At 37.1% G+C, this 14,580-nt stretch overlaps 2 protein-coding genes across 2 annotated transcripts; both read left to right on the top strand.

Annotated features, from left to right (window-relative positions):
* The first annotated feature begins 1,715 nt into the window (after positions 1 to 1,715).
* Positions 1,716 to 7,605, top strand: LOC114264455 (DELLA protein RGL1). The gene has a single exon (XM_028205068.2). It carries the CDS (start codon positions 5,660 to 5,662, stop codon positions 7,457 to 7,459), a length of 1,800 nt encoding a protein of 599 aa, XP_028060869.2. The 5' UTR covers positions 1,716 to 5,659; the 3' UTR covers positions 7,460 to 7,605.
* Positions 7,606 to 9,816: 2,211 nt separating this feature from the next.
* On the top strand, positions 9,817 to 10,404 carry LOC114264593 (DELLA protein GAI1). The gene has a single exon (XM_028205276.2). It carries the CDS (start codon positions 9,817 to 9,819, stop codon positions 10,402 to 10,404), a length of 588 nt encoding a protein of 195 aa, XP_028061077.2.
* The last annotated feature ends 4,176 nt before the right edge of the window (positions 10,405 to 14,580 follow it).

The raw sequence follows: 14,580 nt of genomic DNA, 5'->3' as shown, positions 1-14,580 counted from the left end.
TTAATTTAATTTCTGTAAAAGGTGGTTTATTGTTTTTCTATTTGCATTATTCCTTTGTCTCTCAGTTACACCATCTACCGTACTAATGGACATGCATACTTCAGAAATGTTTGTGTTTCTTTTTTCTATGCGACACATATTCCAAGATGTGGTTACTATCCAAAGGCAAATTTTTTTTACTGAGGCCAAACAATAAATTAATCTATAAATGTTAAATTGTCACTTTGGATATGGTTTCAATATTCTATTTGTAGCAGGGAAAATATATATTTCTGATTGAGTGGTTTGTTTGTCTGTTTTTTTTAGCTAGTAAAATGAGCGAGAAGTTAGGCTTATTCTAATGCATAAATCTTGAGGTTTAGAACTTGTGACTTTGTTTTGTTGACAAAGCTATATACTCTTGACTATTGGGCATTTCTTGTCACTTTTCCGATTAGGTCCACATTATTGGAGGTCTTTCATACTTGATTGGACGCTTGGCACTTAAAAAGGGTGTGCTTGTTAGACTTAAAGCACCCCCTTTTGCATGCCATTTGTTGTATAATTATTTGCTTGAGATAGTATTCTCTACTGCAGTGGATTTTTTACATCCTTTCTTCCTCAAGTCAGTTTGAGTTTTGGGACTTATACAGTTTATGAGCTGAACAACAGTATAAATAGGACTACTTGTATGACAAAGGCAGCTTAGTTGTCGTTCCATCTGATGTTTGTTCTGGTATATCAATCGGTCTAGTTTTATTTTATTTTATTTATGATATCTAATGTAATCCAGTGGATCGATAATTAAACATTTATTAACAAGAAAGTTATGAGTTTATCATTTAATACAGTAGGTGTTTCCTCAGCCAAGGTTACTGTAAAATGGAAGAAAATGAAGTGCATTTGGTACCTTATTGTTGTTTGCATTTTTATATTCCTTGTCATGCCTGGAGGGAAGGATATGCATATGAGTTTTCTGTAACAACTCTAGTCCTTGGTCTGCTTCCCACTGTTATCAATTGTGATGTGGCATTTAAACTAATTGCATTTTGAGTAATGCTATACATACAGATCTTACAAACTATTCAGACAGTTGAGTTGCTCCTATCATGTTAATTTAGTTGGTCTCACTTCAAATACCAAAATTTTATTATTGCATGTCACATCTACAAGCAAGTCTTGTTTGTGAGATTTGTATGATTGTAACTTTGTATATCATTTTCCTTGCATTTTTCTTTCTTTCTGGTCAGTGGTAATTAAAGAAAGAAAAAAGAAGTGAAAAAAAAAAAAATACAGAAATTTATTTCTTAGTAATCAAATTACTTCCTCTGTATCTATGTTTGTTGTTGTGTGAATATTTTTTTGTAAGTTCACCGTTAATTGTTTGATAATTCCAATGGGTATTTACCCAAATGGGTCCATTGGGAATAACAGTTTATCTAAGGCTGAAGGTTGGTTCTTTGATGTACTTTTCTCTTATAGATTCTGTCTTCAGGTCAATATTCTTGATAACTCTTTCCCCATTTGTTACCTATTTTAATATGTGCAATTTTGAGTAGTTATGGAATTTCTTTTCAAAATTGACCACAAAAATTATAGGTGGAGCAATGTGAGTGGAGTAGTCTCTTTAGTGGTGGGCTCTACCATCTGATGTATATGGTCATCATTATTTTCTGTAGTTGGTCTTGTGTCCGTAGAATTATTGTTCCAAAAGTATGTCAGCTTGTTTGGGGACTTGAACATCATTATGTATTGGGTTAATACACCAAGACCATCTCAACTATGAACAAATATTACTTTATTCTCCTTGTCAATTCCCTAGTGTTTTTTACTTTATTCTTCCAAATTCACTGGCCGTCGACTCACCTTCATGACATCATACCCAAGTGGGTTTGTTGTGGAATAACAAAACAGACAGTCCAAAGCCAGCTCATTTGTGCCTCTTCTTAGAGCTTCTCAAAGGCAATATCACAAACAACAAACACTACATATTTAAATCCCCTGGTCACTTCCTCTTGTTTTATCTTCTTGTGTATTTAGTCTATCAACGTTTTTTCATTTCTCAGTCCTATCTGTTTTTCATTCTCTTGTTGATTACTTGATAATAGTATTCTGTATGAACCAGTTTGTTTGGTTGCCTAGAAATTGAAGGATAAGAAATCATAATAGAGTTTTTAATTCTTGTAATTCATCATTCATTTGATTTAATGTGCATAGAGTAAAAAAATATCTTACTCCAAAGTCCGTATGTTAAATAATTTTTTTGGGTAAAAGAATAGGATTCAAAACATTTTATGACGGCTCAAGAACGACCAAATTATAGGAGTGTCATAGGTACAAAAGCACATTTGTGGAGGCATCCAAAGAGACAAATCATCTCATAGTCTAATTCCATCACTCTAATATGAATTTCCAAGAAGCAAGAGAAGTAACCGGTGTTCCCTTGCACCCAATAATTAAGCATTTCTCATCCATATCAAACGTGTTAGAACTCCGCCCAGTAAAATCTTTAACCACTAGCTCTAACTTCACTTGATGTAAGGCTGACGTGCTCAGTTCTTGCTCCATCATCCCAAAATGTGCAAAGATTGCCCTCCAGACACTAATACTCGCAGGGTCCTTTGGGCCCACCCTAGGAACGCAAACCCGAAAAACAAGTGACACCCCCTAATCGCATGATCCAGACAAACGGGAGGTGCCTACAAGAGTCAAACCTGGGTTGAGCATGTGGGGAGCAAACCCACCACGTGCTGAGGTGATGGACATGCAGACTTCTGAAATGTGTACTTTTCTTAAGAATAAAGTGACTTACAACATTCCAAGAGAGTTCCATCTAAAAAATGCAAAACTTTCCCAATTTGAAACAATTAGTTTGTCTCTTTCCTCTGTGCTTCGAGTGCATTGCACTTGCATCACTGAATCTTTAGTCAAGATTGGATAAGAAAATTTTAGTGTGAGGCAAAGATTTTCACATTGTAGCAGGCTGAAATGAAGTTTTTGAAAGATGAATTGGTATTCTGCATACCAAATGACCTATGCATTGATAGAGATGACAGCAGTGGTAGGTGATCTAGATGCAACTGGACACTCCAAGGGAAGGTAAAGATCCACTCCACCATGGGTTGCTAGCCAACTGGTGCCGAATTTTTTGATCAACTACAAAATTAAAGTACCTATTAGATTTTAGTGTGCGCCTTCTTTTTGATGTTTGCAAAATAGTTGTAATGTCTGGAGGAAGGGTGAAATTTGGGGCAGTGTTATCCGAACTGAATTGAGTCGGATAGTTGAATCATTGAACTTGGAACTAGCCCATTAGATCTGTCTGGTCGCATTCTTACATCATAATTTAAGAACCAACTCATCAAACTGGATGGTTCACATTAAATTGGGTGGTTAATGATTAAATTGTCAAAATGATATAGTTGCCCAGAATATGACTATTATTAGCCAAGATTGGCATTTTTTTGTCTTTCATGACAACATAGAATCAAAAGTTCAGAAATTTTGAAGAATCCCTGAAATTGAAATGAAGGATTATCTTGATTAGGACTAGAAGCTTATTATAGTCTTGCATGAAGCCGCCTTCCAATTCCTTTCTCAGACATATAGACAGCATATATGTTCAAGAGATGAATAGTTTTTGATGGGTATAAAAAATTGCTACATATTGATTACAGATTAGTTCTCAAAATGAGATTTTTCATTAGCTATATATATAAACAGGCCTGGAGTTACTAACCATCACAATTAAAACCACAGTTATCTTCCAAATTCATTGGTCCCCTTCATGCATCAAAACCTAGGTGGGTTTGCTGTAGAACAATGTTTCATATGTCGCCTTCTCAAACAAAAATCACAAGCAACAAACCCTAGGTATTTGAAACCCCTAGGTCACTTCACCTTATCTTTTCTTCTATTATTTAGTTATATTATTCTCAGTCACTTTCTCTGAGCACATACCTTTCTTCTTCTTCTTGTTTGTTTGTTTGTTTGTTTGTTTTTGGTTGAGTTTTATGTACAATATGCTGTTACATGTCTGTGCTCATCTGTGACATGACCTTTCTTGTTCATTTCTTGAATACAAGAAGATAATATAATTTTCAAATCTTGTGCTTCAATCATTCATGATATTGTTATTATTTTTTTTGGTAGGTAAAATAAATGTATAGCCATGCTATTAAGTATTTTGATTTAAGTTCTTTTATTTCAAGAGGTGGAATAGCATAACCTGGTTGAAGCATAATGATCATACGTCTGTAATGCATTGTATGCCCCATAATAAGTCCCATTTGTATTTTGTCCACCCTTTCCTGGAAGTGGATGACTATTTATAGCTATTATTACCTTGACACCAAAGAAGAGTTTGACAAATAGGCCCTTTTGACTCAGTGGTAGAGTAACGCCATGGTAAGGTGCAAGTATAATTTCATTGAACAAAGGGAAAACAAGAATTTACAAAATATACTTGGTCAGACCCAAGAAACTATCCCAACACAGCAACATCCACCCCCGAAAACAACTATCCAAGCACTAAGGAAAAGCCAAAACAGAGATCAAAAAGATGACTAAGAGTGATAACTTGTGCATTGCATTCCTGAAATTAGTATTTATGCAATTATAGACCACCCAATGCAGATCATTCCCACACTGCTGAGGATTCCTAGTACCATTTCTATCCAAAATAACTTTCCAGACAAAGGTTGGGTAGGGACACTTAAAAAATAGGTGCTCGTGAGACGCATCCTATTGGCTGCATAGCACACAGAAAGTATCAACCCCTGTACCCCATTCATTTACTCTTTATTTTATAGCCAATTTTAGCATAATAATAGCCTTAGTATAAAAGCACACTTCGGAATATTTCAAGGGAACCACATAACATTCCAAACCACCAATTCCTGCTTCTTCCTTACACACTCCCATGCTGATTTAGCAGTGAAACTTCCATTAGGAGAAGGAAGGCAAATAACTTAATCACGTCTACTCAGACTTGGCTTATCCATTTCTAATCAACTCTTGTTTTAAGAGAGTTGCCAATATTCTGACCTTTCATGATGTTAATTTAAATTTAATGTAATGAGAAAATGACTCTCATTCCTCATATTAAATAATTTGTATTTGGATCAGCTGATTGGAGGTTAGTCTAACTTCATTGTTTCGATGAATGAAAGTTATTTGTTTATTTTATTTTATTTTTCTATTTTTGCATTTTCAATTGACAAAAACAATGCATGTATTTTGTCTATTTCTGCTGGCTGATTTTCTTAGGAGATTTTAATTGAAAACTTCTCCGGAAAATTTCTACTTGACCATGGTCCTTCAACATCAGATTGGATTCCTGTTCTTGGTTTTATCATTAAAAAAAAATCTCCAGGCAAATTCAATATTCTTGTTTTGTAGCTAGAAAATCCAAATAATATTCATGCAAGTCATTGAGTGCAGGCCCACAGAAGAGAAATCATCTCTTGCTCCCATCATCCAAAACACTCGCCAAAACCAACAATACCCATAACTACATCGACCTCATCTCTGTCAAGAGGGTGCACCTATTTCTTCTTTGCATGTTGCGCGTTTAGTATCAAGGAGGAGTCCTTCTCAAGAACTGCTAGAGCCTAGAAGTACTCTTTAGAATTGAGAAACCATATTCTGAAATTTCGCATGAGTTTCTACTTTTGAGGCAATGAGTGAAATGTTCTCTCTGGAGCAATTCAATTTTGGTAGGGTTTCAGATAACCATAGTTCTTCTATGGGCTTTGAGAGAGATGAAGGAATGAATGCTGAGGAACATACACATTTGTATGGAGAAGAAGAATGGGGAGGGAAGATGGCCATTGATTCATTTTCTTCTGACCTTGGGTTCTTTGTAGAGAATGCAGCCGAGGATGGACTTCTATTGTCCAGATATCAACAAGAACGTCAACAACAATTGCTTCCATATTTTGGGATTCTCGATGATTTATATCTTGATATTGTCTCCCCGCCGTTTCAATCATGTCATGAAGAGACTGCGAAGCATGCCATTGTCGACACTGAAAACTCGCTGCTTGATGAACCCAAGAAGGAAAAGCCATGTGCAATTCCTTTTGCCTCGCTGGGGATCCTAAAGAACTATTGGAGTGGCTTTAAACGATTGAATCGGGAAAAGGTAGAAGTGCCAAGCTATGGTATTGCATGCACTAAGCCTGAGTCTAAGCTGAGTGGTCGAAAGTTATCAACTATGGATATTTTACGCCTGGCTGGAGAAAAATTCGTCCATTCCTCTTCCCAAACAGTTGATGATCACTCCATGCTAAGCCATCCATTTGGTAATTCTTTCCGTAGTCTCTCTGATGATGAGATTAAAGATATGGAACTTGTCCAGAATCTTCTAGCTTCAGCTGAGAAAGTAGGTCAGCAACAATACGAGCGTGCAGGCAAACTCCTCAGCCAATGTCATGATTTGTCTTCTGATACTGGAAATCCTGTGCAAAGAGCTGTTTACTATTTTTCTGAAGCACTTAGAGAAAGGATTGATCGGGAAACAGGAAGAATCACGTCAAAGGGTTCAGGAAAGAAATTGATGTTAGATCTCAATGAGGCATTGATTTGCCCTAACCTTGCTGCCATTATTGCATTTCACCAAGAGATGCCCTTCTATCAGGTTTGCCAATTCTCTGGAATGCAAGCCATCATAGAACATGTAGGAGAATCAAAAAAGGTCCATTTAATTGACCTTGAAATCAGGAACGGGATACAATGTATAGGCTTGATTCAAGCTCTTGCAGGTCGATCTGAGAGCCCCCTTGAACGTCTAAAGATAACTGCTGTTGGAACAAATTCAAAATCAACAATTGAAGACACAGGTGAGCGGTTGATGAGTTTTGCCCAATCCATGAACTTAACTTTCTCTTTCAATGTAGTTTTGGTTTCTGATATGCTAGATCTCAATGAAGACCTTTTTGACCTAGAGGCTGAGGAAACAGTTGCTGTCAATTCAACATGTTCATTAAGGGCCATGCTTACTAGGCCAGATCGGTTGGAATCTTTGATGAGAGTGCTCAAGAATATTAATCCATGTTTAATGGTGGTCACAGAAGTTGAGGCAAACCATAATTCGCCAATCTTTGTTAACCGTTTCATTGAAGCTCTTTTCTTCTATGGTGCTTTTTTCGATTGCCTGGAAGATTGTATGGATCGGTACAATCCAAATAGAAATATTTCAGAATCAATGTACTTAAGTCAGGCAATACAGAATATAGTTGCAACTGAGGGAGAGGAAAGAATAATCCGGCATGTGAATATCAATGTGTGGAGGGCATTCTTTGCACGGTTTGGGATGGTGGAGGAAGAAATGAGCACATCATCTTTGTATCAAGCGAGTCTGGTGACTAAAAAATTCGCTTGTGGAAGCTCTTGCATGATTGACATGGATGGGAAATGCCTTATCATTGGGTGGAAGGGAACACCGCTTCATTCTCTTTCTGCTTGGAAATTTGTATGAGAGGCATTGAATAAAAGTCTGATAGCTGTTTTTCTTTTTATTTTTTAATTCTGTATGAAGTTCTCGATAGACCTCTTCAGATCCAGATTCTCTATATCTAGTCAAATAATCTAAGAGAAATCCCATTTTTTGGTGTTGATTTGTCATTTTAGATGTCTTCACAACATTTTTTTCTACAGTAGGTTTGAACTTACTTATATTCAAATTTCATACTAGAATGAATGTAATGCGAGGACTTTATACTTCTCCAATTTAGTATATGTTGACTAGTTCATCAACAATTAGAAAGAGACGACTCACGTAGTACAAAAGATTCTGTCAATTGTCTTACTGAAATTCTCTTCATCATGTAACATTTTCGATTACATTGAAAGTTATTTGGATAATGTTTCAGGAACTGAAGGATAGGAGAAGACAATTGAACATGTGAACTCTTCTTTATTCACGCGCGCACACACGGAGATCATAAACTACTAGCATTGTCAGCTGTGTGATTGTTAGGCAATGAAGGCACCAGCAATCCATATATCTTCATGTTCCAGCATTAAGCATATCTTAAAATTACCATATTGATCTTTTGATTATTACTTTTTAACTAATTGCAGCTCCAATGGATCAATGATTGGCTGTGTTTCTTGTGAGAAAAAGGTTGCATTGATGTAATCTATGAAAGGCCATTTTTTTTTTTTTTTGGTAAACTATCAATAGGTCTTAATAGTTAGGTTTAATTCTCATAAAGTCATATTGAAAATAAGTCTTGGTAAAATTGTCGCTAAAAATAATTTTTTTGTGACAATTTTTTATATACGTGCTAAAAATTGATAATTAGTGACTTTTTTTGTCATGATTTTTATAAATTGTCAAGATTTTTTTATGAATTTTTTTTTCTCCATAGAACCTATTAGACAATAAGTCCATTTATTAAAACCTACATGTAAGTATCCGTTTTTTTCCTCCTCTCTTTTTAAGCTTCTTCAGATAAATTGACTAAATAGTTGACCTTATCATGCTTCCATTTGTCTTCCCTGTAACAAATGTTGCTCTGTAAAATTTCTTTGTTATTATCGTCAAGTGAATATATCTATTGCTCGTAATTTCTTTGTTATATCATATATTTCTTCTTTATTGCTTTCCTTAAACTTTAGTGCTTTAACTGTATATATCGTAGAATTCCGATGTAGTTTCCCAAAATTTTTATATTTGGTTGTCTTTCACATCTGTTTGCACTTTGCGTTGACTTAATTGAGGCACAAATAGAAGACTTTAAAATTTTGGCCCCTTCTTGCATGGCATGACCGCCTTATCTTCATTTCACGGTTGGACTCTTTTGTTCATTTGCTATACGCTTAGTTTGGTTTAATTTGGTTATAAATTTTCATTTGACTAGGTGGTTCTTCCAAAGGTGGTAGACTAACCGAGCAGGCATAGCAGCAAGAGAACCAGAGGAACAGCTCCGGTTATCTCTGAGCAGACAATTAGAGATCAAATATGGATTCTCGTCTTTCAGAGACCACAAAGCAATGCAAAGTCCCAACCAGAGACTCAGACCTTGTCGAAGAGGAAGAGAAAAGCCCAAATCAATTGTCTTTGGCATCATTACACCTCTTAAACAAGTATGGAAGGGGAACGAAGCGTTTGAATCGGGAAAAGCCACATGAACTAGGCTGTGGTGCAACACATGTTACAACCAGTGGCCAACAATTGTCAACTATAGAAGTCATGAAGCTAGCAAGAGAACACCTCCCAAAATTTATCCGCTACAGCTCCCAAAGCTCCTTTCAATCTCTCTGATGAGGATACAAAAAATTTGGAACTTCTCCAATTTTTTCTAGCTTCTGCTGAGAAAGTTGGAAACCAGAAGTTTGATTGGGCAGCGAAATTGCTCAGCATGTGCAATGGTTACCGGTAATCCAGTTGAGAGAATTGTTTGTTATTTTGCTGAAGCTCTTCGAGAGAGGATCAACCATGAAACAGGGAAAACTTCAAGAGATGGACAGGAAGGCTGCAAAACCGAGCGGCAATTGTGTGTCGAAGAGGCTGCAAAGGACCTCCAACCTGCTGTATTGGCATGGCAACAGGAACTTCCCTTTGTTCAAGTTGCCGAATTCACTGGAATCCAAGCCATCCTGGACAGTGTGGCGTCTGCAAAAAGGGTCCATTTCATTCATTTTGGAATCAGGAGTGGGATTAATGACACACTCTTGATGCAAGCTCTTGCTGTTCGACATGAATGCCCGCTTGAGCTTCTTAAGATAACCGCTGTTGCAACAACCTCAGAACAGGCACTTGAGTAGACAGGTAAGAGGTTGTTGTCTTTTGCCGACACAATTGACTTACCCTTTTCATTCAAAGCAGTCATGGTGTCAAACATTGACGATCTCAAGGAAGATGTGTTTGAGGTAGAGGCCGGCGAAGCCATTGCTGTCTACTGCCCATGGTTCTTGAGGACCATGACGTCACAGCCTCATCGCTTGGAAGCTCTAATGAGAGTGATTAGAAACCGCTTTCCATGTGTAATGGTGGTCACTGAAATAGAGGCAAATTCAGATGCACCGACATTCATGGACCGGATTATGGAAGCTCCCTTCTTTTATGGTTCAGTGTTTGATTGTTTTGAGGCTTGCATTGACCCGTGCAATCCAAATAGGATTACAATTGAAGCAATGTATATGAGGTATGCGATTCGTAGCATTGTCATTAGTGAGGGTGAGGAGAGGACAACCAGGCACATGAAGGTTGACGCTTGGACAGACTTATTTGCCAGGTTTAAAATGGTTGAAACAGAGCTGAGCAGTTCATGTTTGTATCAGGCAAAACTGATGGCTAGGAAGTTTGGTTGTGAAAGTTGCTGCACAATTGATATGAATGGGAAGTGCCTACTTATTGGGTGGAAGGGAACACCAATTTCTTCTGTCTCTGCTTGGTATTTCCTCCAAGAGCTATGAAGAAACATTATGGTTGCCTTTGGTTTAGTTTTGGAATTATAAGTTGAGCGTGGAATTGTGAGTTAAGGTTTGAAAATACAAAATTTGGTGGTTATGAATTTTGAAAAGTGTTTTGAAAGAAGTTTTGAATTTTGAATTTTGAAAAGATCGGATTAGGTCTATCCGGTCGTCTGTCCAACATCCTCCCAGACGTCTGCCGGTTGACCAGAACAGTACTATTTTTATTTTATTTTATTTTATTTGTAATTGCAACCTGTTATTTGAAAAAAAAAAAAAAAAATTATATATTTTTTTAATATAGAAATTATTTTTTTTAGATTTTTTATAAAAATAATTTAACAATCTCATCATTAACCATCTTCAGTACTATATCATCAAAACAAACATCGTTTCACCTAATCTTCTCACTAACAATTCACATATTAATAATCTCTTCACTAACCATCCCATCACTAACAATTTCATCCAATCTAATCTGTCAAACAAACATGGCCATAACTCAAAACTCAATTCAAAAATTATTTTCAAAACCCATAACCAAACACATAATTCGAAACTCTACACTACTTTCAAAACTTTATACTCAAATCGTAACTAAACACATAAAAAAAATTAAAATATTTAAAAATATTTTTATAAAATAAAATAAAATATTTAAAATAAAAATTATATATTTAAAATAAAAAATATTTTTTTTTCAATTTTTTAATATTTAAAAAAATACAACACAAAATGTATGAAATATAGTACACATTAAAATAAATAAATAAATATTTAAAGTATAAAATATTTATCCTAAAAATATTTCAACAAAGAACCTAACATAAAGGAGGACAACTGCAACAAAGAACCTCGAGATAAGAATCCCGGAGAGAAAGACGTTGGCTAAGAAGGAGACGTATTGAAGAAAGCATGTCAGGGCGAGTATTACAACGAAATTGACCTCCAAGTATGGAAAGATAGATGCCTAAGGAGGGACGGCGAGATGAAGGAAATGACAAACAAATTGGCAGACCTACAATCGATCGTCAATTTCATGATGCAAAACAACGTCATGCAGCCACCATTCCCATTGGAGGACACGTCAATTCCAGCGGCCAAGAACGATGCCCAGAAAGGGAGACAAAAAGCAATCCCCACAGTCTTCCAGCATGACAGGGCGAGAGAGCATTCCCATTGGCCTTCACGGGTGGTCGGGCAAGGGGAATCGATTAGAGGAGATTCTCAGAGGACACATTGTGCCAAAGAACCCTATACCAAAGAACATCGGTATGTTTAAGGAAAGAAGATTTGCTTTGACACAACAAATGGAGGGAGGTCCAAGAGGACTCATAATGACACCGGGAGCAACACACCAAAAAGGCTGAAATTCGTTGATAGCCGAGCTCCTAGACGGACTAAGGAGGATTTAAGGGACTACCTCCAGAGAAAGCGACAGGATGCCGAGGTAACATCTTCAGTCAAGCCGAGAATACCGTTCTCAATGGAATTTGACAAGTTTGAGGCCCCGAAAAGGTTCCACATGCCGAGATTCTAGATATATGACGGTAAGTCTGATCCTAATTTTCACTTCGGCTTGTATTTAAACTCAATGGCACTGTATACCGAGAACGAGCCGTTGATGTTTGTGGCCAGGTTTGTCACAAACAACTGCAGCCGTTAAAGGTAGACTCCCTGATGGCTTTGAGAATTGGTGAGGATGAAAGCCTCAGGGCTTATGCCAAGAGGTATTATGAGGTGTTTAACCGAATCCCAGGATACAACCAAGAGGTGGCGGTCGTATCTTTCAAGAACGGCCTGAACGATAACTGACTGCTTTAAAAGTCATTCGCAAAGACATTGCCAAAAAGTATAGAAGAACTTATGGCCAGGATCGAGAAATAGGTGAGAGCAGAGGAAGACACGCCAGGGACAAAGGCGTCAAAGCAAGAGAAGATGAACGGCTCGCTGAAGCGAGGTCGAGGTAACACAAATTTTAATAGACAAGAAACGGAACTGAGGGCTGCACAGACAGTTACCACAGTGTTCCGGATCCCGATTTACAAAGTCCTGGAGATAATCAGGAATCAGCCTTACTATAGAGCACCAGAGAAGATCCCTGGCGAATTTATGAAAAAAAAAATCTAGGGAAGCATTGTGCCTACCACAATGAGGATAGGCACTTGACTCAGGGCTACAAAGCCTTAAAGACATATTTGGAAGACCTTGTGAGACAAGGTCACTTAAGGGACCTAGTAGATGAGGCCAGAACGAGGGAAGAACATGTAAGGCTGCCTCAGGCACTAGCAACACTAACTCCACCAGCACCATAACCACCTGTAGACGGACCTCGAGTGATCAATGCAATTCACTCAAAGGTCAATAAGAACGAGGTACGTGGGGAGACTCAGAGGGTGAGACACTTACAACATGTGTATCAGGTCCAGCAAAAAAGGCCTAGGGTAGGCAAGTGCCAGGGACCAATGGTGTCCTTTACTGAAGCCGACCTAGACATGGTGCAGCATCCACACAACGATGCTCTGGTGATATCCTTGAAAATTAGAGAATGCCAGGTGAAGCGCATTCTAGTTGATCAAGTGTAATAACCCCGATCCACAATTAGACACTAATCGGTAATTAAGGATGTTAATGAGAGGATTAAAATAAATTATGTGATTATTATGTATTTTGCTTGATATTTGGCTTTCTATCTGTTACTTGTAGAAATATCTGTTTGGAATTCCTCTTTAATGTGTAAATTGAAAGTCTTATCGGCATCTGAATTCGGAATTAGTTACGTTAATGTGTTATTTAGAATTTTTAGAACCTTTTGGCAAGTTTTATTAAAAATTGGTTTAGAACGATTCATTAAGTTGCATTTGGCAAGCCTTATGTTTTAATTAATGTATTTTAGCCTCATAACTATATATGCATCGCATTTAGCTCATTTGAGCTCATTTCTTTTATTTCCCCCTTAGTGTAAAAATCTGAGAGTTTGTTTTAGAGAGAGAGAGAGTGCAATTCTAGAGAGAGAAAAGTAGAGATTAAAGAGAAATTGAAAGCTATAGCTTGAATTGATCAAAGATTGTGCAAATATCTAGCTATTGAAGACTCTAGGTAAGATTACAACCTCTAGATTGTGTAACTAAGTCATTTAACATGAAATTTATTCAAGATTATGAGTTTGAATGTGTACATTGAGCTTAGAATAAAGATTTGAGTTGCAATTCATGCATGCATGTGCATTTTCTCACAAATTAAGCATGAACTCTAAGAATTCTCTCATGCATGTTTGAAATTCATCTTAATTACGGGAAATCTTCAAGTTTCAAGTTGTTTTGTGGTGTTTGATCATGTTTTGAGAAGTTTGATACAAGAAAAAAAATCCATGCATATTGTGTTCATAAACATTCTTGAAGTTTAAGTTGAAATTGGGAACTTTTGGCAAACCCTTGGGCCATGATTTTATGAAATGATCCTAAATTCTTCATGTTTTACAAGTTTACTTTGTCATCTCAAGTTTTGGGGCCCAAGATATTTGTTTTGGATGGTGGAATTCGAGTTTTGAACTTGGGAGGTCAATTTGGATTTTCCAGAAATTTGACCCACACTCGAGCGGGGACTTTCACGCTCGAGCGTGAACCCTGAATATATGCACCACGCTCGAGCGTGGGTTGAGCGCCCATTAAGCATGAAAACCTTGCGTCCAGTACTTTTTGAGTTTACAGTCCGCTCGAGCGGGAAAAGCCACGCTCGAGCGGAGCCTTCATTGTCTGCATGTCCGCTCGAGCGGGGAAAGCCACGCTCGAGCGTAGACCTCATTTTCAGAAAATTTACTAAGTGTTCCAATTTATGTTTTGGCATCCTCATTGCATCTTAGGCATTCCTAAGACCTAATTAAGCTTTGATAATGAGGTTATGGATTAGAAACACACTAAGTGAAGAATGTACTAAGTTATGAGATTCAAGAGTGTGTTTTGAGCAATGTGTTAAGCAAGAAACCTATGTAATAAGAAAGTTAAGCTGTGTTGGCCATGTGAATGTGTAATAATGAGATATGTTGTATTATGTACCTTTGTGTTTGTAGGTCAACGTCTGAAAATTGATTAACCGTTTACGAGAACCACTGTGAGTAACGTTATCGTAAAGATACGTTCATATGAATTATGTTCCAAATGAAATATGCTAAGCTATGAT

The sequence above is a fragment of the Camellia sinensis genome, chromosome 6, assembly GCF_055761805.1.
Source record: "Camellia sinensis isolate YWXY chromosome 6, ASM5576180v1, whole genome shotgun sequence".
Lineage (NCBI taxonomy): Eukaryota > Viridiplantae > Streptophyta > Magnoliopsida > Ericales > Theaceae > Camellia > Camellia sinensis.
This window is presented reverse-complemented; position numbering and strand designations above follow the sequence as displayed.

Coding starts and splice junctions, on each gene's coding strand:
- LOC114264455 (XM_028205068.2), top strand. CDS start 5,660: ATGAGTGAAATGTTCTCTCTGGAGCAATTCAATTTTGGTAGGGTTTCA.
- LOC114264593 (XM_028205276.2), top strand. CDS start 9,817: ATGGTGTCAAACATTGACGATCTCAAGGAAGATGTGTTTGAGGTAGAG.